The sequence below is a fragment of the Hyla sarda genome, chromosome 12, assembly GCF_029499605.1.
Source record: "Hyla sarda isolate aHylSar1 chromosome 12, aHylSar1.hap1, whole genome shotgun sequence".
NCBI classification, from domain to species: Eukaryota; Metazoa; Chordata; class Amphibia; order Anura; family Hylidae; genus Hyla; species Hyla sarda.
The window spans coordinates 12,528,798-12,555,805 of NC_079200.1; the positions used below are offsets into that span (position 1 = coordinate 12,528,798).

The window sequence follows — 27,008 nt, forward strand, 5'->3', positions numbered from 1 at the left end:
ACTACAGATTACAGCGCCAAAAATGAGCCCTTGTACAGCTACATAGATGAAAAGTTATAGGGTTCAGAATAGTGCCCTACGTAACAACAAAACTCCCCAAAAGTTTCCAAATTGTTGATTTTGTCTGTAATTTCAATACCTGACCTAAAATACAAAAAAAACTAAACACCACACAAATTCATGACCTGAGGGGCTCATGATACCATATATACACCCTTGCCCCAGGGGGGGGGGGTCCTGAAATTTTTGGGACAGTTTTTTGGACAGTTTCCTTTTTATAAGGATTTTCTCAGGTGAAGCCCAATGTTAACAAGGACATCACAGGGTTAAAAAGATTTAGGGAACTAAAAAAATATCACTCCACGGGTTGGTTTGTTTTGTTTTGGATGTGCACGGTATTTTATCTGTGTTTTTTTGCACTCTCTCTTCCAGCACGCCATGGATATTTTAGGCTTCAGTCAGGAGGAGAAGACCGGCACCTATAAATTAGTGGGCGCTGTCATGCATTTCGGGAACATGAAGTTCAAGCAGAAGCAGAGGGAGGAGCAAGCAGAGGCCGACGGCACTGAAAGTGGGTACACTGTCTGCTCATAGGGGTAGGGCCGCGCATAGTGTATACACTGCGTATTTGACGCTACGTATTTCTGTGCTTGCAAAGTCTATGGGAGTAAAAATAAACACCCATAGAATTTGCTAGCACTGAAATATGCAGCGTCGTATACGCTACGTGTGACCCCACCCCAAGGGTCGATTCACACGGCAGAACTTCCGTTTGCGGAATTCCGCCTCAAATCAAAGCCCCTAGACTTCTATGGGATTCCGCACTCCCATTAACACTTTTGAATTTCTGCTTACGGAATTCAGCAAGCTCAAATTCAGAAGTGTGAATGGGAGTGCTAGGGGCTTTAATTTAAAGGGGTATTCCAGGGATATACTTTTTTTTCATATATCAACTGGCTCCAGAAAGTTAAACAGATTTGTAAATTACTTCTATTAAAAAATCTTAATCCTTTCAGTACTTATGAGCTTCTGAAGTTAAGGTTGTTCTTTTCTGTCGAAGTGCTCTCTGATGACGTGTCTCGGGAAACGCCCAGTTTAGAAGAGGTTTGCTATGGGGATTTGCTTCTAAACTGGGCGGTTCCTGAGACACGTGTCATCAGAGAGTTCTTAGACAAAAAGAACAACCTTAACTTCAGAAGCTCATAAATACTGAAAGGATTAAGATTTTTTAATAGAAGTAATTTACAAATCTGTTTAACTTTCTGGAGCCAGTTGATATATATAAAAAAAAGTTTTTTCCTGGATAACCCCTTTAAGGCGGAACCCTTATGTTTTCTCTATAGTTTAATGTTTTACCTAATGGAGGGTGTAATATCCGGGGAAAAGAAATCATTCTCTACTTTATAACTTGGCGTTAGAACGTAGCACATCCGCAGCGGATCTCCGCATGTTGAATTCAGCAAGCGGAGACCCGCTGCAGATGTGCTACGTGTGACCCTACCCTAATGCCAAGTTATAAAGTAGAAAGTATAAAACTATAGAGATAACATAGGACAACATTTTCAAAATGTTGCTACCCATGAAATTTTAGCTACAGGAAATCCACTGTGGATTTGCTACACATTACCCCACCCGTATAATGTCAGGAGCCGATTGCTTATTCCTATAGGCCTGCTTTGTTAAAGGGTACCTCTCATCAAAAAAACTTTTGATGTATTATAGATTAATGTATGCAGAATAATTTTACAATTGCATGTTATTAAAAAATATGCTTCTTTCTATTTAATTTTCCACTTTGAAGAAATGACCACTAGGGGTCTCCCTACCAGTCCTGGCAGCAAGCATTTCAGACTCATGCTGGAGTCCTAAACACTACGAGCTGCCAGTCTGCTTTGTTCACAAAGGAGAACACTCAGAGCTGCCAGCCTGCTTTGTTCACAGCCTGTTTGGCTGTGAACAAAGCAGGCTGGCAGCTCTGAGTATTTAGGACTCCAGCATGAGTCAGAAATGCTTGCTGACAGGACTGATCGGGAAAAATACAATAGAAAGAAGCATATTTTTCATTAACATGCTATTGGAAAGTTATTCAACATTCATTAATCTAAAATATATCAAAAGTTTCTTTGGTGAGAGGTCCCCTTTAAAGGGGTTATCCGGGAATAGAAAAACAAGCTAATTTCTTTCAAAAACAGCTCGGCTCTATTCACCTAAATCAGTGGTCTTCAAACTGTGGCCCTCCAGATGTTGCAAAACTACAATTCCCAGCATGCCCGGACAGCCTTTGGCTGTCCGGGCATGCTGGGAATTGTAGTTTTGCAACATCTGGAGGGCCACAGTTTGAAGACCGCTGACCTAAATGGAACTGAGCTGCATAACCACACCCAACCTGGAGACAGACGGGGAGAGGTTTTTCTATTCCTGGATAACCCCTTTAAATATCGGATTGTTATGCTTCCTTTGTCAGGTGCCGACAAGGCCGCCTACCTTATGGGAATCAGTTCAGCTGATCTTATTAAAGGTTTGCTCCACCCCAGAGTAAAAGTCGGCAACGAATATGTGACCAAAGGTCAGAACGTGGAACAAGTGAGTATTTCTAAATAGTTATGTTAAGGGTATGTTCACACCTTGCGGACAAGAACCGCGTAAGGCTGCATTCACATCACGAAACAGACACATACGGTTCTAATTGACTACAATGGGATAAAAAATAAATGTATACCGTGGATATACGTTTTTTAAAAGGACACAAACCAAACCGTGGTAGGCAACGTTTTTGTGCAGCTGCAAAATGGAAAAATACAAAAACTTACACAAGGGGATTGATTTTTTTTTTTTTTAATGTACGTTTTATATATGGGTGGTCCATGGATACGGCAAGCAATAGGATTGTCTACGGTTTGAAAACACAAAACCATACACGCCTGCCATATGCCAAAATCGTGGGTGCGTTTACGCGTAAGTAATCCGCAGGGATTTTTCATACCATTCACTTCAATAGGTCCATGGAAAAGCCGCGGTAGTGGCAGATTTGCTACTTTTGTCGCGGACCCATTCAAGTCAATGTTATCAAAATCTGCTGCGAATTTTATGCAGGAATCCTGCAATGGAATGTTAACGTATAAGGCAGCGTTTCCCAGCCAGGGGGACCCCCCCTCCCCAAACTTTCCGGGCCTGATGGGAGATATATATATCCATATTTCTTTTATTTTATATTTTTTTTACATATTTTACATATTTTTCATGTTTTGCTTTAAGGTACTTTTCACATGGCAATGACAATGCTAAAGTCCGAGATCAAAGACCCATTTTCTTTTTCCCTTTCCTTTTTTTTTAAGTGTGCCTGTAATTTGAAAAAAAAAAGAAAACGTTCCTCAAGTTATGTCAAATTATTTTACTGGTCATGGCTTTGAGCCAAGACCCCCAAAAATCAGGAGAACAAGCAGGTGGTAGCGCGCTTCACAATGATCTCTGTCCTGGGGCCACAGTATGGAGATTGCAGGGATTGGGGAGACAACAGCCGCTACCTCCTGCTTCTCCCAGGTCTTTCACCTTATCGGTGGGGGGCTCATTACTAAGACCCCAAAAATTCAAAACTTTTGTCAAATTATTTTTTTTAATCGCATTTACCCGTTAATATTAGACGCAGTGGCCCTGATTTGCTAAGAGTGTTGTGTAGTTTTCTTTGTGGGTTTTAATTCCCTACAATTTTTTCCCCCACAGTATTTACTAAGGTTTCCCTACATTTTGCTTTTTTCACACACGCTCTGATCTCTGATTTTTTTATGGAAACCTTAGTAAATATGTCGTTTTTTTTGTGAAAATGTCGAGAGAGTTAGTCTGGTTTTTTTTTTTCCACTTCTGGCACAAATTTTGGCGCAGACAGAATTTCTGGCGCACAACCTGACAAAACATGTTGGGTTTATAATAGTAAATCTCAGGGCCAATCTCTTTACATGGATAAAGATTGTCCTGTTAAAAAAATTTCAGTGAATTCAGATAGCGCCATGGTAAATCAGACTAAAACTGGGGGATGGGTTAATTATGAAAAGGGGTTATCCAGGAAAAAACTTTTTTTTATATATACAACTGGCTCCAGAAAGTTAAACAGATTTGTAAATTACTTCTATTAAAAAATCTTAATCCTTTCAGTACTTATGAGCTTTTGAAGTTAAGGTTGTTCTTTTCTGTCTAAGTGCTCTCTGATGACACCGGTCTCTGGAAACACCTAGTTTAGAAGCAAATCCCCATAGTAAACCTCTTCCAAACTGGGCGGTTCCCGAGACACGTGTCATCAGAGAGCACTTAGACAGAAAAGAACAACCTTAACTTCAGAAGCTCATAAGTACTGAAAGGATTAAGATGTTTTTAATAGAAGTAATTTACAAATCTGATTAACTTTCTGGAGCCAGTTTATATATATATATATATATATATATATATATATATATATATATATAAAAGTTTTTTCCTGGATAACCCCTTGAAAGCAATGTACATTCTGCACAACAGAAACATATTGAGGTAGATTTATCAAAACCTGTGCAGGGGAAAAGTTGCCCAGTTGCCCATAGCAACCAATCAGATCGCTGCTTTCATTTTTAACAAGGCCTCTACAAAATGAAAGAAGCGATCTGATTGGTTGCTATGGGCAAGTGGTCAGCTTTTCCTCTGCACAGGTTTTGATAAATCCCCCCCCCCCAACATGTGAATGAACGTCTTTGCACTTGACTTCATGTCATGCAAGATATCATAAAATGTCAAGTTGAGGGATTTTTAATTTTTATTGTATTAATTTTTTATAAATCATATTTTTTTTTTACTATATTTATTAACAGTCTCTGGTCTGAGTGCCCTTATTGGGACCCGTTTGGTTGGCATCCAGGCCAGAGACTGTTACTGAACCATCTGAACACTCCATGCTGCAGTTGTCGAGGAAAAGGGGGGGATCATAAATCAATGGCAGCTCTGACAGCTGCCTTGTATGTACATTGCAGGGTAAGGAAGGGGTTAATTTGTTAATTTTTTAATTTTTTTATACAGGTGGTGTTCGCAGTTGGCGCTTTAGCAAAAGCCACTTATGATCGGATGTTCAAATGGCTTGTTAGTCGAATTAACAGGACACTGGACACCAAGCTAGCCAGGCAGTTCTTTATAGGAGTGCTGGACATCGCTGGCTTTGAAATATTTGAGGTAAGTTGTTAGATATAAATCTAGACATAATAATCCATTTAACCGCCCCGGCATAGGATAACTGTACATTTACCATCTGTAAAGGAGCTGCTAGACATTTTATCCCCTATACGCAGGATAGGGAATAAGAAGGAGATTTATCAAAACCTGTCTAGAGGAAAAGTTGCTGAGTTGCCCATAGCAACCAATCAGATGGCTTCTTTCATTTTTGAAAAGGCCTCTGAAAAATAAAAGAAGCGATCTGATTGGTTGCTATGGGCAACTCAGCAACTTTTCATCTGGACAGGTTTTGATAAATCTCCCCCTAAGTGTCTAATCTCGTGGGGTCCGGCTGCTATGATCCCCTGCGATCTCCTGCCCGATACCCCGGTAGCTGTGGTCGAAATGCCCACTCCATATATTTCTATGGGAGATCCGTAGATACGCGAATGTTATGGGGATTTGCTTGTACTCTGGACAGTTCCTGACATGGACAGGGGTGTCAGCAGAGAGCACTGTGGTCAGACTGGAAAGAAATTCACAAACAAAAGAACTTCCTGTGGAGCATACAGCAGCTGATTTAAAAAAAAAATGTTTTCCACTGGAATGCAAATGATGTCAGCTAGTTCCCTCCTGGTAGCGCAGCAGCAGCCAGGCTGCTGCTGCGCTGCCAGGAGGGAACTAGCTGACATCATTTGGCTACCCTGACATACCACTGTATTATTGGGTCTGAGTGAGTGGTCCTTATCGGACCTTATATAGTTTTTTAGCTGGCAGCGATTACTTTACCAGCTTTATCATATTTGGTTATTGTTTCCTACTGTTTATATCCCCTGATGAACCCCGTTTTTGCTCCACTCTATCTGTTTTGGAGGGGGAGGGGAGGAAACACGTCGGGATTGATTACTTCTTCCTAGTGTTTAATTGCACAGGTTGCATTGTGTAGGACAACACTGTTGTGATAGGTGATGTTATTTGAACCCCATTGATTTGTATTGGCTCTCCATCCATCGGACCTATACTTGATGTAAATTTGTATTTGTTTCTTGAGGACTACTTATCTTATCACTAAATATTAAAGGTTAAGTTTTAATTGAGATAACTATCCTACTTATGTGAACTGTGTCCTAATAGCTCTATTCATTATCAGCTATCTTCTGCAATTTCAGTGAATTTGTTTTCCACTGGAACACCCCCTTTAATTTGAGGCGGAATTCTGCAAGCGGAAATTCTGCCATGTGAATAGACCCTAACACAAGTATTATTTGTATTATTCGTCACTTACCGTTCTGCCTTTTCCCCTCCAGTATAACAGCTTCGAGCAGCTCTGCATCAACTTCACCAATGAGAAACTGCAACAGTTTTTCAACCACCACATGTTCGTCCTGGAGCAGGAAGAGTACAAGAAGGAAGGGATTGAGTGGGTCTTCATTGATTTTGGACTTGACTTACAGGCCTGCATAGACCTTATAGAAAAGGTACTATAGACATATGATGTATTGTTAATAATGACCCAGATTTCTTTTATAGAGATGTTGTAATACATTAGGATATTTAGAAAGCTTGTGGTAATGCGGATAAGAGTCCCTTGAGTTTATTCATATATTGTGAATTTTTTTTTTTTTTGCAGTCCAAGAGGTGAAATCCTCTGAAAATCTGTATGTAAAACTTCAGGTTTGGCCATGATAGAAAGCATCTGAAATCATGGTTACACTTCTCTGAACAGTATTAATACACTATCCTGGCCTCTTATCCAGTCCCCCAATAGTTCTGACCCCATTCGCTCCCACACTTCCTCTTCATCGCTCAGTTTTTGAGCCAGTAACTGGGGAAAAAAATTCAAGGCTCCTCTTTTTATCCTGCCCCACCAACTGCACTAGTGACCCTCTTCACACCTCGTCTCCCCCACTATCACAGGTCACTTAAAGGGGTATTCCGCCCATAGACATCTTATCCCCCTATCTAAAGGATAGCAAATAAGATGTCTGACCGCGGGGGTCCCGCCACGTCTCTAATCTCCCCTCCACCTCTAAACTCCTGTAATGCTTGGTCTATTCATGCCTAATCTGCTATCTGTCGGAGAACCTTGACCCCATACAGTCCGGTTTCCGCTCCATACACTACACAGAAATGGCCATAACCAAAGTCTCTAATGATTTCTCTCAATCTCTCTGTGGTGTTTGACACTGTAGATCACCAACTGCTCCTCAGTGGTCTCCACTCCATTGGTCTTAAGGACTCTGCTCTCTCCTGGTTTTCCACCTTTCTCACCGCTCATTCAGTGTCTCATCTTCCAGCTCTACTACTTCTCCTCTCCCCTCTTGCTGTCGGGGTTCTACAGGGATCAGTCTTGGGTCCTCTCCTTGTTTCTCTCTACACATCCCCCATTAGAAAAACTATCAGTAGATTTGGTTTCCAGTACCAACTCTATGCTGATGACACTCAACTCTATACCTCTTCCTGTGACATCACCCCTGCTCTATACCTCTTCCTGTGACATCACCCCTGCTCTATACCTCTTCCCGTGACATCACCCCTTCTCTATACCTCTTCCCGTGACATCACCCCTGCTCTATAAATCTTCCCGTGACATCACCCCTTCTCTATACCTCTTCCTGTGACATCACCCCTGCTCTATACCTCTTTCCGTGACATCACCCCTGCTCTATACCTCTTTCCGTGACATCACCCCTGCTCTATACCTCTTCCTGTGACATCACCCCTGCTCTATACCTCTTCCCGTGACATCACCCCTGCTCTATACCTCTTCCCGTGACATCACCCCTGCTCTATACCTCTTCCCGTGACATCACCCCTGCTCTATACCTCTTTCCGTGACATCACCCCTGCTCTATACCTTTTCCCGTGACATCACCCCTTCTCTATACCTCTTCCCGTGACATCACCCCTGCTCTATACCTCTTCCTGTGACATCACACCTTCTCTATACCTCTTCCTGTGACATCACCCCTGCTCTATACCTCTTTCTGTGACATCACCCCTGCTCTATACCTCTTTCCGTGACATCACCCCTGCTCTATACCTCTTCCTGTTACATCACCCCTGCTCTATACCTCTTCCCGTGACATCACCCCTGCTCTATACCTCTTCCCGTGACATCACCCCTGCTCTATACCTATTCCCGTGACATCACCCCTGCTCTATACCTATTCCTGTGACATCACCCCTGCTCTATACCGCTTTCCGTGACATCACCCCTGCTCTATACCTCTTTCCGTGACATCACCCCTGCTCTATACCTCTTTCCGTGACCTCACCCCTGCTCTATACCTCTTCCCGTGACATCTCCCCTGCTCTATACCTCTTCCCGTGACATCTCTCCTGCTCTATACCTCTTCCCGTGACATCTCTCCTGCTCTATACCTCTTCCCATGACATCACCCCTGCACTCATGCTGTCTCAAACATCATGTCCTTCCTATAGCTAAATCTTTCTAAAACTGAATTTTTGTGGTACTACCATAAATCTGGGCAGAGAGATCGCTGTCTTGGAGTTATTCTAGACTCTGATTCCTTTAATGTTCTTGTCTCCTACACGTCAAAAACAGTCTCCAAAATTTGCTTGTTTCTTATTACTTTTATAACAGCTAAAACATTTTAATTGTTGCTCTGTACATTCTCGCCTTGACTGTTGTAACTTTTTATTAATAGGCCTTCCATTCTCTAAACTCTCCTCTCTCCAGACCATCCTTAATGCAGCAGCCAGACTCCAGCTGTCAATCAGCCGATTGAAGAGAGCTGCACACTGCCATACAAGGGATACTGGCTGTACCTGGTATTGCAGTTTGTTTAGTTCTCTTCAATGGGATAAGCTGCCAAACACTGTAAAGAAGCTACACATTGTATGGAGTCATGCATGGTAATAAGTAAGGAGGCTGCAGCTCTCACATGTGCGCAGTGATCCCTTCGATCAGTCAGACTCCACTAACTATTGATTGCCTCACCCAAGAATAGACCATAAATAAAAAAGAAACAATCTGGAAAACCCCTGCAGTGTGGCTTCAAACTATAATTGCAGAATTTGAGCAGTAATTCTGTGTGCTGAAAACACTGAATTCTGCAGAAATTCAAAGCCCTGTTGAGTTTGGTGGGATTCCGCTGCGGAATTTTGCCAAATTAAAGACAGGTTTTTGCGGAATTTCTGCCATGGAAATTCCACCGTGTGAATGGGACAGTGGAATTCCATTTAACATAATGGGGCAGATTTATCAAAACCTGTGAAGAGGAAAAGTTGACTAATTGTCAATAGCAACCAATAATGTTGCTTCTATTTTTAAGAAGGCCTCTAAAAAGTGAAAGAAGCCATCTGATTGGTTTCTATGGGCAACAGGTCAACTTTTTTCTCTGCACAGGTTTTGATAAATCTCCCCCAGTGTGGTTTAAATTTAGCAGAATTTCCAAGAGGAAGTGGAATTCTGTGTGGAAATTTCCCTGTGTGAACATAGCCCAAGGTTGACTTCACACTATGGAATTTCCGAGCGAAATTTAAAAACGGAAATTTTGGTGTGTCAGAGTCCTATTGCTGGCCATTGGATCCGCTGCACAGTGCGCACTGTGGAGTTTTCGAGGCGGACTTTCCGCCCGGAAAATTCCCTCAAAAAATTCTGCCAGGACTTTGAACTTGTTCAATGTTCTGGCCGTCTATAGGGGCAGCAATGTCTGGGCAGTCCTAGTGCCGACGGATTTCGTCCAGCCCGAGATTCCATGTGAACCTGGGCCAACAGTGAAATGTTGTATACATGTAAACTCGTACAAACCGCTTGCATATCAATGTATGGTTTTGTTTCCAGCCCCTTGGCATCCTTTCCATCCTGGAAGAAGAATGCATGTTTCCCAAAGCATCCGACATTTCCTTCAAAGCAAAGCTTTACGACAACCATTTGGGGAAATCTCCCAACTTTCAGAAGCCTAAAGTAGATAAGAAGCGCAGATATGAACCTCACTTTGAACTCGTTCATTATGCTGGAGTGGTGAGTTGGAAATCTTATATATGGGATTCAATAGAAATATGAAGCCTTATTCCTAATAATCCTCTGATCGTTTTGAATGTTACATCCACCTGAATTACTTAGGAAAATTTCTCATACGATGAAACTCACAAGTTTTTTGCTCGGACAGGTGCCCTACAATATCATGGGATGGTTGGACAAAAACAAGGATCCTCTGAATGAAACTGTAGTCGGAGTGTTCCAGAAGTCCTCCAATAAACTGCTGGCCAGTGTGTACGAGAAATACATCAGCTCCGATGCAGGTATCCGTCCAGTACATGAGAGGGGAAATTGGAATGATATTTAAGTATCATCTTGTGCTACATTTTTGACCCTAAAGATTGTGGACACCTTGAGAGATATATACAGTATATATAAGGTTAAAGGGGTATTCTGGCCATAGACATATTATCCCCTTTGATCGCGGGAGTCCCTCACCACCGGATCTCCATGCAACACCTGGCTCTCCTATGCTGGGTGCTGCTCCAGTTTCAGAAGCGCTGGGTTTCCGGGACTGGAGACATGACGTCAAGCCACGCCCCCTCCATTCATGTGTATAGGAGGATGCATGATGGCTGCCACGCCCCTTCCCATAGACATGAATGGAGGGAGTGTGGCTTGATGGCACATGGTGGATTGGCTTGACATCACTTCTCTGTCTCTGAAAACCAGCGTTTCCAAGACTGGAGCAGCACCCGGCACAGAATGCCGAGTGCTGCACGGAGATCGCAGGGTGTCCCAGCGGTGGGCCCCCCGCAATCAGACATTTTATCCCCTATCCTTTGGTACCCTCTCAAAGAGAGCGAGGAAAACAAATAAAAAAATAAGTTAAATAAATGAATGAAAAAATAAAAATAAATATATTTTTTTTCTCTCTCAGGGGTACATTTGTTCTTTCAAAGAGAGAGACAAATATCTAAATGAATAAAGATAATATAATAACAATAATATTTATTTTTAGATAGAGAGATACACATAGAGAGAGAGAATGAGATAACGATACAATTAGATATAGGGAAATCTAGATCAATAGAAAGATATATATATATATATATATATATATATATATATATATATAACACTCAGGGTAGTAGTGGATCTGCTGTACCTGTGTGGAAGATGACGTGTGCCGTACCAGGGAGCGGAGTCTAAGGTGCCGCTGGTTTTCACCAGAGCCCGCCGCAAAGTGGGATGGACTTGCTGTGGCAGGCGGCACCCAGGTCGCTACCCCTGGTACGACTCGTCTACACAGGTTCTGAGATGTAACGTAGCACAGAAGGGATATGGCAACTCGATGACAGGATAGCAGAAGGTCAGGGCAGGCGGCACAGGTGCATGGTCAGGAACGTAGAAGGAGGTCAATAGGCAAGCGGCACAGGAGCAAGGTCAGGTCACAGACAGAAGGTCAGAACACGGCAGGGCAACACAATAACGCTTACTCTAAGGCTCAAGGCAAACAAAGATCCGGCACAGGAAAAGGGAAGTGCTGACTCTTATAGAGTCAGAACAGGTGACCAAGGGACGTGCCCTAAGGGACGGGGATGCGCGCACTGGCGATGCACAGGCAGAGAGGAGTCGGAGACAGTGTGGGTTAACGAGATGCTCGGGACTCGCATGTGGGCGTGTCCCGCACAGCGAGTCCCGGAGCCGCCGGTAACAGGAGGAGAGGAGCACTCATGGTCAGAATGAATGAATATATATATATATATATATATATATATATATACATATATATATATATATATATATTTTTTTTTAAGTTTAACTGCATGCATTTAACAAATAATACTGAATTGTATATGGTTTTAATTAAAGTTCTTCCACCCTTTTTTAAAATGCATGCAATGTAAGTTCACCTGGCACACTTGGATTCTCCTTGTGACGTGTTCTGGCTGCCGGACACATTTTCTGTGCAGAATAAGTAATATACACATCCAAGCATATTTCAAATGCATGGTGGAAGAGTTGCCCATTGCAGTTCTGTGTGAACTATAGTGCATGATCAAATTAAAAACAATGGAAACGCCTATTGTGCATAATTTATGTATATTTTAATGCAGAATATGCATTGGGACACGTGAGAAATACCTTGTGAACTTACCATTAAAAAATGTTCAGAGGTGTCCATAGCCTTTGAAAATATTGTACTGAATGGAGCTAATGGGAATAATGTTCCCTATATGTGAATAGGGCTGTTTCTGCAGCATGCACAATAATATGTAAAAAAAATCCATTCATCTGTAGGAAACAGGCCACAGACGTTTCTGCAGGTCATCGAGAATATATATTTTTTTTTATAAAACAAAATTGATACTGGAATGATAAATTAATTCATGAAACGTGTCTCCCATACTGCTGTAATGGTCTGTTTTGTATTGGGAATTACCGTAACTCTACATCTATTCCACAGATGACCGTCCCAAGACCGGAGTGAAAGAAAAACGCAAAAAAGCCGCTTCATTCCAGACGGTTTCCCAACTTCACAAGGTAATTTATATGGTGCATTTTAAAGGGGATCCTTCACGTTAAACATGGTGGGAGAATCTGAGAACTATAAATCAATTGCCGCCCCATTGATTTATAGTTTTATAGAAAAAAAGCTGAACTTGTCATTTATTCTTTTAAGAACACTAGTGGAGAAATACAGCTGCTCGGCACCAGGGTACCCGTAGGGGGGTCAGTGGTAGGAGGTTAGTAGGGGTAGTATGGATGGAGGGTCCTGTACAATGCACAAGGGGCAGTGCAGCGATGTACCGAAATGCAGTCATGGAAACAATACAACGGAGAATAAAGGGAGAAGTAGCACTCACCCAATCCACGGTGCAAACAAACGAAGATCCTTTATTTCGGTATACATCAGTCCAGGTATAGGCAGGGATGCAGAGAAGAAAACAATGGGCTCCTCTGAGCTCAGAGGAGCGGCGACGGCTTTGTTTCGTGGCTAAACCCGCTTGGTCAAGTTTGAATGGGATGGACGGATGTATTTTTCCACTTAAAAAAATATTTTTAGATAAAAAGTAAAAAACTGCTCTCAGGTACATCGGTGTTGGCGACGGTGTAATTAAAAGAGCCATGGAACGCCATGATTGTGAGGGGGAGGCAGTTAAGACTTGCAGTGATGTTTAGTTACATCCATATCTTGAACATCACTTTAAGTCTGTACTGCTTCCGACTCCTGAGCACGAAAAGGGGAGATCGGTGAAACAAACCTGAAAAAGAGGTAGGAAACAGCGCGGGATGAACGCAACTTTTCAGATGGGGTTTATACTGAGGAATTTCCATGCAGAATACATTGCCATCTATGGGGACGGCAATGTCCGTGCGGTCCTAGCGCCGACTGATTCAGTCATCACCAGCTGCCTTTGGAAACCTCCCCAGTACAAGGACCCTGCCTTAGAAGCCTTAAAGGGGCACTCCGGTGAAAAAATATTTTTTTTAAATCAACTGGTTCCAGAAAGTTAAACAGATTTGTAAATTACTTTTATTAAAAAAATAAAAAAAAATCTTAACCCTTCCAGTGCTTATCAGCTCTGTTCTTTTATTTTTTAATTTCATTTCTGTCTGACCACAGTGCTCTCTGCTGACACCTCTGTCTGCTGACACCTCTGAACTGTCCAGAGCAGGATAGGTTTGCTATGGGGATTTGCTTCTGCTTTTGACAGTTTCTGAGACATACAGAGGTGTCAGTAGAGAGCACTGTGGTCAGGCAGAAAATAAATTTAAAAAGAAAAGAACTTCCTGTGGAGCATACAGCAGCTGATAAATACTGGAAGGGTTAAAAGATTTTTTAAATAAAAATAATAAAATAGATCACATGTAGGCATTCAGATACCCAATATTACAATCATTTAAGGATATATCCTGTAAAATCAATATGAAGTGACCCAAACAAGAATCTTAATACTATAGTAACTACAGTGTTACTACAGTGCAAGGAAATGCTGGAGAACAATGTAATGATTAGTTCCAGATTTGGATGTCCGGTCCTTAATGAAATATAAACTGGAGCGATGTAACAAAAAAAATGCACACATGCAATAATGGATCGCTCTCCAACGTATTGTGCAAATATGCATTAGTGGCACATAATAGCGCTCTATACTTGCAAAGTCCCGGTGTCAGTCCGCTGTGCCTGTAGTGGCTCACTACACTGGATGTAACCATGTAGCGCACAGTGCACACTGCAGAGTTTTCAAGGCGGACTTTCTACCTGGAAAATCTACTCTAAAAATTCTGACAGAACATTGAAATTGTTCAGTGTTCTGGCAAATTTCTGCTACGCAGACATCGCCGTCTATGGGGACAACAATGTCTGCGCGGTCCTATGAATCAGTCGGCGCTGGGCGTACTCAGAATCTCCGGACGGATTTTCCGAAGTGGGAACCCGGCCATAAAAATATCTTTCTCGTAGCCTTCATTGGGGGGGACACAGGACCATGGGTATATGCTGCTGCCTCCTAGTGGCAGCAGCATATACCCATGGTCCTATGTCCCCCAATGAAGCAGCCAAGAAATATCTAAAAGGGTGGAGAGATCCATTGTTCCCAAATCCTACACATTCGCTTACTATACATACCATTTTATTATTTTTTTTTTAGGGAACCTGCCAGCTGTTTTATGTTGCCCAAACCTACGGCAGCATAAAACAGGCGCAGGGAGAACCATACATTTTTCTGATACACTCCGGCGTTTAAGTTTAAAAAAAGCGCCAGGAACTTGAAAATAGTCATTGAGGCGGACTCTTGGCTACTCGACGCCCCACCAGTGCTGAGCGATGCGCCTTTCCCTATACACAGATGCGTCACTCAAGGCCGGTGGGGTAGAAACCAGCCCATTAGTTATTTCAGTGTTTCCAAGCCATGGTGCCTCCAGCTGTTGCAAAACTACTACTCCCAGCATGCCAAAGGCCGGAAAGTAACCACACAGACTCCCCTTTGCAGATATTGTCTGTGATGGGATTTGAACCTAAGACTCCGGCGCTGAAAGGCAACATTGTTAACCACTAAGCTACAATACTTCCCTGAATCCATACAGCAGTGTTTCCAAACCAGCATGCCTCCAGCTGTTGGAAAACTACAACTCCCAGCATGCCCAGACAGCCTTTGGCTGTCTGGGCATGCTGGGAATTGTAGTTTTGCAACAGCTGCAGGGACCCTGGTTGGGAATCTGTATTACATGCTGATTGTATGGGACAGTCAGATGTGCTGTTGCTTACAGCTCAGCCTCCCCCTCTCTCTAGAGCAATGTTTCCCAACCAGCGTGCCTCCAGCTGTTGGAAAACTACAACTCCCAGCATGCTGGGAGTTGTAGTTTTGCAACAGCTGGAGGCACACTGGTTGGGAAACACTGCTCTATGGTTATAGAGTAGCTCAGTGGTTAGTACTGTTTCCTTACAGTGCTGGAGTCCTAGGTTCAAATCCCACCAAATACAACAGGGGGGGGGGGGACATTTACTAAGATGTGTGTGATTTTGTTTCTTTTTTTTTTTTTTGCAAGGCCATTTGATAAATTTTGTGGAGGATACACATTTTGTGAAATTTCACTCTTCACATACACCAAAAAGCTACGCTAGGTCCGGGCTGGTGTAGAATGACGACTTTTTGGTGGGTTTTGCGACTTTTTTGGGAAAGTTGCAGTTGATAAATTCATTACCACTGCACAAGACTAACCCTTAACAGCTGGTCTGTAGGCTCTTTAAAAAAAAAAAAAAAAAAGTCTACACACAAAAACAGCTCTAAAGACAATGATAAATGCCCCCATCTGTTATTTATGTACACTTAGGCTGTAAGCCCCAATGGGGACAGGGACTGATTTGAGTGATGTAAAAGTACTACAGAATATAGCTGTGTTCACACGGCCATCTAGACCTATCCCATCAAAAAAAAAAAAACGGACTTTAAAAAAAAAAAAAAAAAACGGACAATAACGGATGCAAACGGATGTTTAACCCTTTCTATTCGTGACGCCAGGGTGAGGGCTCCTCTGTAATGCTTGTCCTACCACCACCCTTCCCAAGAGCGATAGGGAGGTATAGAATAATTGAATGTCTACAACTGGAGAGTTTTGCTGAAAACAGTTGGAACTTTACTGAAGATTTCATGCAAGCTTCATAACCGGAACAGTCTCTATACAGGCAAAGTCTCTCAGAGATTGACAAAGGTTGGGACCTTAAGCGTTTTAGAGTCCTCAGACTGATATGCGCTGATCCACTGGATTTAGGGATTTAGTTGCGGTCCAGTAGTCATGCTAGCTTTAGCGGGGATTAGTTTAGAACTCACGGTTTAGTTTAGGCTGAGGCCGGCAGGTTTTCTGGCCTAGCGTGTCTTTGAAAGTTGCGCAGATCCGTCCTGCTAGTCCGGCATCCACGAGAGCAGCAACCCAAGAGAGCGATAACTGGCTACAGCTCCCTTATATGGGCAGGGGCTGGACTAGTGCTAATTGGTCCAATACTGATGTCAAACATCTACACATAGGATTATGGGTAGCACGTGACCCAAGGACCTCCAAAGGTCCTCCAACATACCATAGAGGATATTAACATAGTCACATGACCGAAGGTCCTGCGACGCTAACAAGCTAAGTATACTATACATTATATTAAATATACATTATTATTAAATATGTACATATAGAAACACTATAGCATTAGAGTAGAGGTGAGGCGACTAGGGGCTGTCCCACCTGGGGGACACTACCTGAAAGTAGTTACTCTGACTTTGGGGACCACCATACAAGGTACGGTATGCAATACGGTACCGGGACACCACATTTTGTTTTGCTCAGAAGTAAAAACGGATAAAAAAAATGGACTGAAAAGACAGATGCAAATGGAAGACATTAAAGGCTCATCCATTTTCCATTGACTTCAATGTTAAATTTACTGTATCCGTTTTTTCTTCTGTTTTTTTGACAGGAGAAAAAATACTGCATGTGCCGTTTTTTCTGCCACCAAAAAAAATGAAAATGAGTGCAGACGGGTATAAATGGATGTAAACGGATTGTAAAAAAAAACGTTTTTAATCCGTTTACAGCCTGCAAGAACGGAACCGCAACAGGGACAAACAAAACGGGGACAGACTGCTGTGTGAACGCACCCTATGTTGGTGCTAGATTATAAATATTATTATGTAGTAGTTATACACCTTCCCTGTGATTTTCCCAACATTGTAGCAAAAATTATGATATTGCCTTTGGCTGTTTTGCAACAGCTGGAGGCACCCAGGTTGGGAAACACTAAGTTATACTGTAAATTCTAGTTTACATGCAACAACAGTACGAGTAGATATCACTTCTGCATTATAGTTGTAAGCCACTAATATTATGTCATTTCTCATGCAGGAAAACCTGAATAAGCTGATGACTAATCTCCGATCGACACAGCCTCACTTTGTTAGATGTATCATCCCCAATGAGTCTAAAACCCCAGGTAAGGAAACGGTTAACAGAATCTGCATTGTACAAATAAGTTAATGGGGTTTTACTGGGACTCTGACCGATCTTAAAGGAGTATTCCCATCTTGGCTCTCGGCCGCCCCTGGCCTGTGTGCAGCCCCCGGGAATCCAAAAACAGCAGTTGTGCAAATTGCGTAACTCCAATTGACACTGTTTACAGCCATGTAAACAGTGTAGATTGCCGGTTACGCAAAATTTGTAACTTGCTGGCTTTGGCCTCCGGACCACCCCCACGATCGTAAAAGGTGAGGGTCCTAGAGGTGGGACTACAACCTTGGGGACATGTATGGCATATCCTGTGGATGTGCTATAAATGTCCCAGATGGGAATGCCCCTTTAAAAAAAAAAAAAAAAAAAAGGCAAATCAACAGGTGCCAGAAAGTTATACAGATCTGTAAATTACGTCTACATAAAACTCTTCATCCTTCCAGTACTTATCAGCTGCCGTATGCTCCAGAGGAAGTTGTGTAGATATTTCCAATCTGACCACAGTGCTCTCTGCAACCACCTCAGTCCGTGTCAGGAACTGTCCAGAGCAGGAGAGGTTTACTGTGATTTGCGTTTACTCTGGACAGTTCCTGACATGGACAGAAGTGGCAGCAGAGAGCACTGTGGTCAGACTGGAAAGAACTAAAGAACTACACACCAAAACCTGTGGAGCATACAGCAGCTAAGTACTGGAAGGATTAAGATTTTTAAATAGCCCTTTAATTTAAATAAATGACAGTAACGCTTTAAATTAACAATGTAAAAAGAGCAATAGAATGTGATAATGTGATACATTACACATACATGTACAGAGTTTTCTCTGTTTTTATTCTACAGGTACCATGGATCCATTTATGGTTCTTCATCAACTGAGATGCAATGGTGTCCTGGAAGGTATTAGAATCTGTCGTAAAGGATACCCAAACAGGCTTCTATATGCTGAATTTAAGCAGAGGTGAGCAGACGCTTCATGCATAGTGACGGCATCACATGGGTTAAAGGGGTACTCTGATGGAAAACAATTTTTTTTCTCTAATCAACTGGTGCCAGAAAGTTAAACAGATTTGTAAATTACTTCTATTTAAAAATCTTAATCCTTACAGTACTTATCAGCTGCTGTATGCTGCAGAGGAAGTTGTGTAGTTCTTTCCAGTCTGACCACAGTGCTCTCTGCTGACATCTCTGTCCGGAGCAGGAGAGGTTTGCTATGGGGATTTGTTCCTGCTCTGGACAGTTCCTGACACGGACAGAGGTAGCAGCAGAGAGCACTGTTGTCAGACAGAAAAGAACTACACAACTTCCTGTGGAGCATACAGCAGCTGATAACTACTGGAAGAATTAAGATTTTTAAATAGTAATTTACAAATCTGATTAACTTTTTGGCACCAGTTGATTTAAAAAAATTATTGTTGGCATTCAGTCAAAGATAGAGAAAACTAAAACTACAAACTATGTAAATACTCAGATTATTATAAGTGTTATTCAGCTAAAGAGCAGCAAACACTTGGGAAATACATTATAAGGGGTGGATACACAACCCAATAAAGAAGCACTCCGGGTTTTCTTTTCCCCCCCATATCATGTACACGCACTAAAAAATAGCAGTACAGTGCCTATTGTTTTATTCCAGTGCAGCTGCATCTATGTGTTTTTTTACTGTAACTAGGTCATGTCGCCATCTCTAAATCTTCAAGTTCTTAATGGTCATAACAGGATATCAGTACTAGAGTATGACTTCCTGTGAACTACATGATGACATCATCACCTACCAGATCCCTCCTACTAGCTCCCAGATTTTTGAAAATCATAGCAAAATCACATCAAAGTCAGCCAAAATGCAGTAATAAAGTTAGAAAAAATGCTGTCAAAATTCTATTCAAATATTAACACAGCCTAAAAAACTTTAAATCTTCATAAAACACCTCAATTGAGATTATAGGTCAAATTAATTTTCTCCTCATGGCACTATTTCTCTACAAAAAAAAAAAAAAAAAAAGCACTTTAATTCAGAAACAGCAGAAACTGCGTGTAGTGTGAACTGACAGCAACCAACTTATGAGCCTGAGTTCACCTGGGTGATCTCCAGCACTAGCAGTCTGATTTAATGACCAAGTGCAGTGATCAAACACCCCACCCAAAGCTAGAGGATTCATGGGGAATGCAGGCTGCATGATGATGAGGGTATGTTCACATAGCAAAATTTCACCGTCTTGTCTATAGATTTAAATGGGATTCCACTGTCCCGTTCAGACAGCAGATTTTCTGTGGCGAAAACTCATAAATTCCGCCGGAATTCCGCAATTCCGTTCAACAAGCTTTGCTGAACGGTATTCCTGCCATGGGAACATAGCCTTAGGTTATGTTCACATGGTGGAATTTTTGTGCGAAATCCTGCACAGAGATTCTGCAGCAGCAGAGTCCCATTGTTTTCAATGGGATTCTGCTGCACTGTTCACTTAGCAGAATTTCTGCGCCAGAAACATGTCTATTCTTTCTGTGGACTCAACATGTTCTGCTGGCACTCAGGGGAATGTCTGCACAGAGATTTTCCATGCGGACATTTTCCCCGTGTGTACGTAGCCTTACACAACCAGTTCAGTAAAGTATTTATATCCAAAATGAAGCCTATCCCATGCCTGCCACATCAGCTAAAACAGGTAAGCAGGGTACTCCGGTGAAAAATCAAGGTTTAATCAACTGGTGCCAGAAAGTTAAAAAGGTTTGTAAATCACTTCTATTTAAAAAAAATCTTAATCATTCCAGTACTTATCAGCTGCTGTATGCTCCACAGGAAGTTTTCTTTCTTTTTGAATTTCTTTTCTGTCTGACCACAGTGCTCTCTGCTGACACCTCTGTCCATGTCAGGAACTGTCCAGAGCAGGAGAGGTTTGCTATGGGGATTTGCTTCTGCTATGGACAGTTCCTGACATGGACAGAGGTGTCAGCAGAGAGCACTGTGGTCAGACAGATAAGAAATTCAAAAAGAAAGAAAACTTCCTGTGGAGCATACAGCAGCTGATAAGTACTGGAAGGATTAAGATTTTTAAATAGAAGTCATTTACAAATATGTTTTGCTTTCTGGCACCAGTTGATTTAAAAAAACCAATTTCCACCGAAGTACCCTTAAAAGTACATTTTAAAGTACTAGAATTTGAGACCGTTTTTCATGCAACATCTGCACTCCACATTTGTAAAATGGACATTGTAATTAGAGATGAGCGAACTTACAGTAAATTCGATTCGTCACGAACTTCTCGGCTCGGCAGTTGATGACTTATCCTGCATAAATTAGTTCAGCTTTTAGGTGCTCCCGTGGGCTGGAAAAGGTGGATACAGTCCTAGGAGACTCTTTCCTAGGACTGTATCCACCTTTTCCAGCCCACGGGAGCACCTGAAGGCTGAACTAATTTATGCAGGAAAAGTCAGCAACCGCCGAGCTGAGAAGTTCGTGACGAATCGAATTTACTGTAAGTTTGCTCATCTCTAATTGTGATCAATCTTTTGAAGGGCGAAACATCCAACAATGCCTCAAACGAACATACACTAAAAGAATATATGTTATAAACAGAAACACTCTGACTTTTTCCTAAGCACAAAATTATATCAGTTTTTTTGACACTGTTGCAAAAAATAAAAAAATAAAACATTTTTTTGCAATGTGATGTATCCACAGGTATCGGATCCTCAACCCCAATTCGATCCCAGATGACAAATTTGTTGACAGCAGAAAAGCCACTGAAAAACTACTGGGCTCCCTGGACATTGATCATACACAGTACAAGTTCGGGCACACTAAGGTACCAGACTGAATAGATAGATGGCCACACATGCCCGCGCCTTTCTCCATTCAAGTGTATGCGAAGTAGCCAATGCAAAAAATATTTTCATTAAATTAAAGGGGACCTGTGGTCAACCCAAAAAACATTTTTTTTTTTTATGTAATTACCGTATTTTTCGACCTATAGGACGCACCGGCGTATAAGACGCACCCTATTTTTAGGTGCAAAATCTAAAAAATGAAAGATTTTGAACCCAATAGTGGTCCTCAACCTGCGGACCTCCAGATGTTGCAAAACTACAACTCCCAGCATGCCCGGACAGCCAACGGCTGTCCGGGCATGCTGGGAGTTGTAGTTTTGCAACATCTGGAGGTCTGCAGATTGAAGACCACTGCATAGGAGGTAATACTCACGTGTCCCCGCCGCTCCGGACCCGTCACCGCTGCCCTGGATGTCGCTCCATCGCTGTCGCCGTGTCCCCGTCGCTCCGGAACGTCTCTGCTGCCGGCCGGGTATCCTCGCTCTCCGTCGCCGTCATCACGTCGACGTGATGACGAGGAAGGAGAGCGCCGGCCATACAGGGGATCCCTGAACGGAGAAGACACCGAGGAGGCAGGTAAGGTCCCTCCCGGTGTCCTGTAAGCACTAACCCGGCTATTCAGTCGGGCTGTTCGGGACCGCCGCGGTGAAATCGCTGAACAGCCGGGTTAGTGTCACTTTCCCTTCAGACGCGGTGGTTTGTTTTGATCGCCGCCTCTGAAGGGTTAATACAGGGCATCACCGCGATTGGTGATGTCCTGTATTAGCCGCGGGTCCCGGCCGTTGATGGCCGCAGGGACCGCCACGATAGGGGTGTATTCGCCGTATAAGATGCACAGACTTTTTCCCCCCAGTTTTGGGGAAGAAAAAGTGCAAAAAATAAGGTGAAAAATACAGTAAATAGCTTAGGTTGCCCAGATAATATACCATTTTACAGTTTCTTTATACTCCCTCCCGTTTCTGAGATATAAGGTTTTTATAATTTAACAATTCAGGAAATCAGTCAGAGGGTCGGGGACTTCATTATAAAGGGGTACTCCACCTCTAGACAACTTATCCCCGCCCCCTCAATGCAAGTCTATGGGAGGGGGCGTCACGCCCCCTCCCATAGACTTGCATTGAGGGGGGCGGGGAGTGACTTCACACGGGGGCGGAGTCGTGATGTCACAAACTTGGTCGGGACCCAGACCCTCCAGTGCTTCCGGAGCAGAAACAGGTGGGTGCCGCATGCTATATTGCGGGGGTCCCCAGCGGCGGGACCCCCGCGATCAGACATCTTATCCCCTATCCTTTGGATAGGGGATTAGATGTCTAGGGGTGGAGTACCCCTTTAATAATGGGAGTGAGTAATGGGCGGGGTTATACAGTTAGGAGGAATGGATGTTGTTCACTGAGGGTGTGTCTGCCTAACACACACCCCCTGACTGTATAATCCCGCCTATCACGTCATAGTCACATCCATTATTAAAATTAAGTTCACGCCCATCTGACTGATTCCCCAAATTGTCAGACTAACTATAATCCACATATCTCTGGAATGGAAGGGTGTATCAAGAAACTGTAAAAAGTTGTATGATCAGGGCACCCTAAGATATTTAATGATAATCCAATCAATTTTTTTTTTTTTTTGGGGGGGGTATTGGCCACAGGTCCCCTTTAAGGCTTTGTTGACACCACTGTCATGGATTCCATATAACAGAAACACCAAACAAGGGACAACAACTGTGCCTCGTCAGATCCTAATGTATCCCTTTAAATGGGTGTTTCCCAACCTTTGTGCCTCCAGCTGTTGCAAAACTACAACCCCCAGCACGCTCTGGCAACCAAAGGCTGTCTGGCCATGCTGGGAGTTGTAGTTGTGCAACAGCCGGAGGCAGCCTGGTTGGGAAACACTGCTTGATATTTCATGTTAGGGTTTATTGATTGAGAAGAGAGGCATCATTTTGACCCTCACTTACGTAACCATTTCCATCCTCTAGGTCTTCTTCAAGGCTGGGTTGCTCGGGCAACTAGAAGAGATGCGAGATGAACGTTTGGCCAAGATTATTACCATGCTGCAGGCTAGAAGCCGCGGGAGACTCATGAGGATTGAGTACCATAAGATCATTGCAAGAAGGTACGACAACGAGGATTGAACTGATCTGAATGCTTGGTTCTGATACCATACGCAAAATCTACAGAAAAGGGAATGTGTCATCAGAAAATTACCTTGTCTAAATTAAGTTTTTATGTTAGCCGTATTTTTTTCAAGAATTTTTGGTGATTGTTTTTCTCATTTTGATATCTATATTTTAAGATAAACCTGTAATCCTGCCGTTTCCATTCTGGCCACTAGGCCTAAGACTAAGCCGAGACTTCCTGTTCTGCACAGATCAGTCTCCTCCTTAGGAATGCCGGCAGAATATTCCGCACAGACATTCCGCTGCAGCAGAGTCCCATTGATTTCAATAGGATCCTGCTGTGCTGTGCACACGGCAGAATTTCCACGGCAGATGTTTCCACCACAGAAATCCAGATTCCGGTGTCCGCAGAAAAAATAGACATGTCTATTCTTTCTGCGGATTTCACTCAAATGCATTAAGGTCTACTAGATGGCGCATTTCCAAGTGGTCTTAGCGCCCGCCCGATCGGGCAAATGTGGAAAATGTCCACCCGGACATTCCGCACAGATATGTCGTGTGACAGGATTACAGTGAAAGGTAACGCCAGTGTATAGATAACAGAGGCAAACACAATTGCTGTTGCTCACAGATCAGCCTCCCTCTCCCTCTATAATGATTTCTGCAAAGGTCACAGAGCACGCCCCGATACCTTTCCCATTTATACCAATGGGACAGCTTCAGTCTATTGTTAGGTAGGACCATGGGGCTTGCGGTAAAGCATATCTCTGAATGCTGTTGAAAACAAGGAGGCCCCCCCATAAAAATGTACAAAACAAAAATTACATTCAGAAAGTTATTTCAAGTGCAACGGTCACCGTCGTCCTATGTATGGAGGTGATAGTTGGTGCTTGCGCGATCAGTTAGGGCATTAGGAGATCTCAGCATGGAGTCTTGTATGTCAATCATGCGGGATCAACATGATTGACATGTTGAGGGCGGGGAGAAGTAATGCCGCTGTCAGAGTCCACCGTCCCCTCCGACTATTCGCTTGAATTACCAGACAGACTGAATATTAATTTACAAACCACGGGCAAAGTGAGTAAAAGTACCTTCTCATACATCTCCTAATGCTTCTAACTAATGGTGCCTGCATCTCCATACCTCGTACAGAGGCGACATTTGCTTTTTGAGTATCTAACACTAAAACAAGGTGACACATTCCCTTTAAAGTTATACCTGTTAAAATAAAATAAATTGCAGTCCCAGTGATGGTAGATCATAGCTAGGAGTGGACATGATTGTCTGATCTTCCTTCCATAAAGGGATGCATTGCTGGTCATCCAGTGGAACATAAGAGCCTTCAACGCGGTCAAGAACTGGTCATGGATGAAGCTCTTCTTTAAGATCAAACCTCTGCTAAAATCCGCTCAAACAGAGAAAGAGATGGCCAACATGAAGGAAGAATTCATAAAGTTGAAGGAAGCTTTGGAAAAATCTGAAGCCAAGAGGAAAGAGTTAGAAGAGAGTCAGGTCACCCTGGTCCAAGAGAAGAATGACCTGGGCCTGCAGCTCCAAGCAGTAAGTCAAGGGGTTAATGATGGATATTGGCGGAATCGCCAGTCTCTGTCATTGAGTACACGTAAGGGGTTAAGGGGGGGGGGGGGCACAATGAAATATTATTTGTGCATGGCTTATGTTGCTTTAAAGGGGTATTTAAACATTTAAACATATTTGTAAATTACTTTTATTAAAAAATCTTAATCCTTCCTGTACTTATTAGCTGCTGAATACTACAGAGGAAATTCTTTTCTTTTTGGAATGCTCTCTGATGACATCACGAGCACAGTTCTCTCTGTAATAATAATACTTTATTTATTGTTGTCCTTAGTGGGATTTGAACCCAAGTCCCCAGCACTGCAAGGCAGCAGTGCTAACCACTGAGCCACCATGCTGCCCTTAGCATACATCTGCTATGCATCTGCTATGCATCTGCTATGTATGGTTGCTAAAATGGACAGAGATGTCAGCAGAGAGCACTGTGCTCGTGATGTCATCAGTGTTCCAAAAAGAAAGGAATTTCCTCTGTAGCATTCAGCAGCTAATAAGTACTGGAAGGATTAAGATTTTTTAATAGAAGTCATTTACAAATATGTTTAACTTTCTGCCACCAGTTGATTTAAAAGAAAAAAGGTTTTCACCGGAGTACCCCTTTAAAGCAAGATGTATAGGGTTCTTTAGCTACCAATAGAAAATTGTTTTAAAAATGCAATAAGTTATTTAAGCACCGTTAAAAAAGTAAATCATATAAATTGGTGAACTACAAAAAAGTAACAACATTTCTAACGTGTTTCGAATTGTTGTCTTATCATGATATGCCATGACTAAGAACCATGCGGTTCGAAACACGTCGGAGATCTGGTAGTGTTTTTTTTATAGTTTACCATTCTATATGATTTAACTTTTTTTGCATTTTTAACCATTTTTTATTAATTAGAAGCTAAAGAACCCTGTACATCTTGCTTTGAGTGTTAATACCGAGGAAACGGCACGGCTTCTACTCCCATGCTTCCTGCATACTACGGTGTCTCCTGAGGAAAACCTCCGTATGGCGGTGAGCTGGTTTTCTCCTTTCTTGTTACATTGCTTCTGCTTGTTTTGTTACAGGAACAAGACAATCTTGCAGATGCAGAGGAGCGCTGCGACCAACTAATCAAAACCAAGATCCAGTTAGAAGCGAAAGTCAAAGAGTTTGTGGAGAGACTGGAGGACGAGGAGGAGATGAATTCTGATCTGACCTCCAAGAAGAGGAAACTTGAAGACGAGTGCGCCGAACTGAAAAAGGACATCGACGACCTGGAAATAACACTGGCCAAAGTAGAGAAGGAGAAACATGCAACGGAAAACAAGGCAAGCTTAGGGATAAAACCTTTTATAAGAGTATACATTATATACATATCTAATCCAGTCCAGTTTTTAAGTCATTTCAGTAATTTCAGGTGAAAAACCTTGTGGAGGAGATGGCAGCTTTGGATGAAATTATTGCCAGGCTAACCAAAGAGAAGAAGGCGCTGCAGGAAGCTCACCAGCAAGCTCTGGATGACCTGCAGGGAGAAGAAGACAAAGTCAACACACTCACCAAGGCCAAAGCCAAGCTAGAGCAACAAGTGGATGACGTAAGTAATCTATAGAAATGGATGAAGTGACGACATGCGTATTAATTAAACACTGAATGTAAATCTATATATTTATTTACATACAAAAGTCCAGATTGGGCAGCACATCAATATAGCAGAATGTTGGTGCAAGCGGCAATAGCTCAGGTCAGGAGCTCACAGATATCCACAAAATAGAGAAGCTGCTGCAGCACACAGGAGCGGTGAAATCAAGTTGTTTTATTCCACACAGCAACGTTTCAGCCGCCCATGCAGCCTTTTTCAAGCCGCATAAATATTGATATATATAGCAATGTCA

General features: G+C 42.6%; 1 protein-coding gene across 2 annotated transcripts in view; it reads left to right on the forward strand.

The window, feature by feature from the left end:
* MYH7B (myosin heavy chain 7B) overlaps positions 1-27,008 on the forward strand; it is a 207,982-nt gene that overhangs the window by 152,050 nt on the left and 28,924 nt on the right. For both annotated transcript variants that reach the window (XM_056549301.1, XM_056549300.1), the window contains 14 exons: positions 433-571; positions 2,465-2,583; positions 5,041-5,190; positions 6,477-6,647; positions 9,980-10,159; positions 10,308-10,440; positions 12,588-12,664; positions 17,516-17,603; positions 18,455-18,572; positions 21,291-21,414; positions 23,415-23,551; positions 24,860-25,115; positions 26,202-26,444; positions 26,534-26,710. In XM_056549301.1, coding sequence (XP_056405276.1) covers positions 433-571; positions 2,465-2,583; positions 5,041-5,190; positions 6,477-6,647; positions 9,980-10,159; positions 10,308-10,440; positions 12,588-12,664; positions 17,516-17,603; positions 18,455-18,572; positions 21,291-21,414; positions 23,415-23,551; positions 24,860-25,115; positions 26,202-26,444; positions 26,534-26,710 — 2,112 coding nt within the window. The remainder of the gene's footprint in view (positions 1-432; positions 572-2,464; positions 2,584-5,040; positions 5,191-6,476; positions 6,648-9,979; positions 10,160-10,307; positions 10,441-12,587; positions 12,665-17,515; positions 17,604-18,454; positions 18,573-21,290; positions 21,415-23,414; positions 23,552-24,859; positions 25,116-26,201; positions 26,445-26,533; positions 26,711-27,008) is intronic.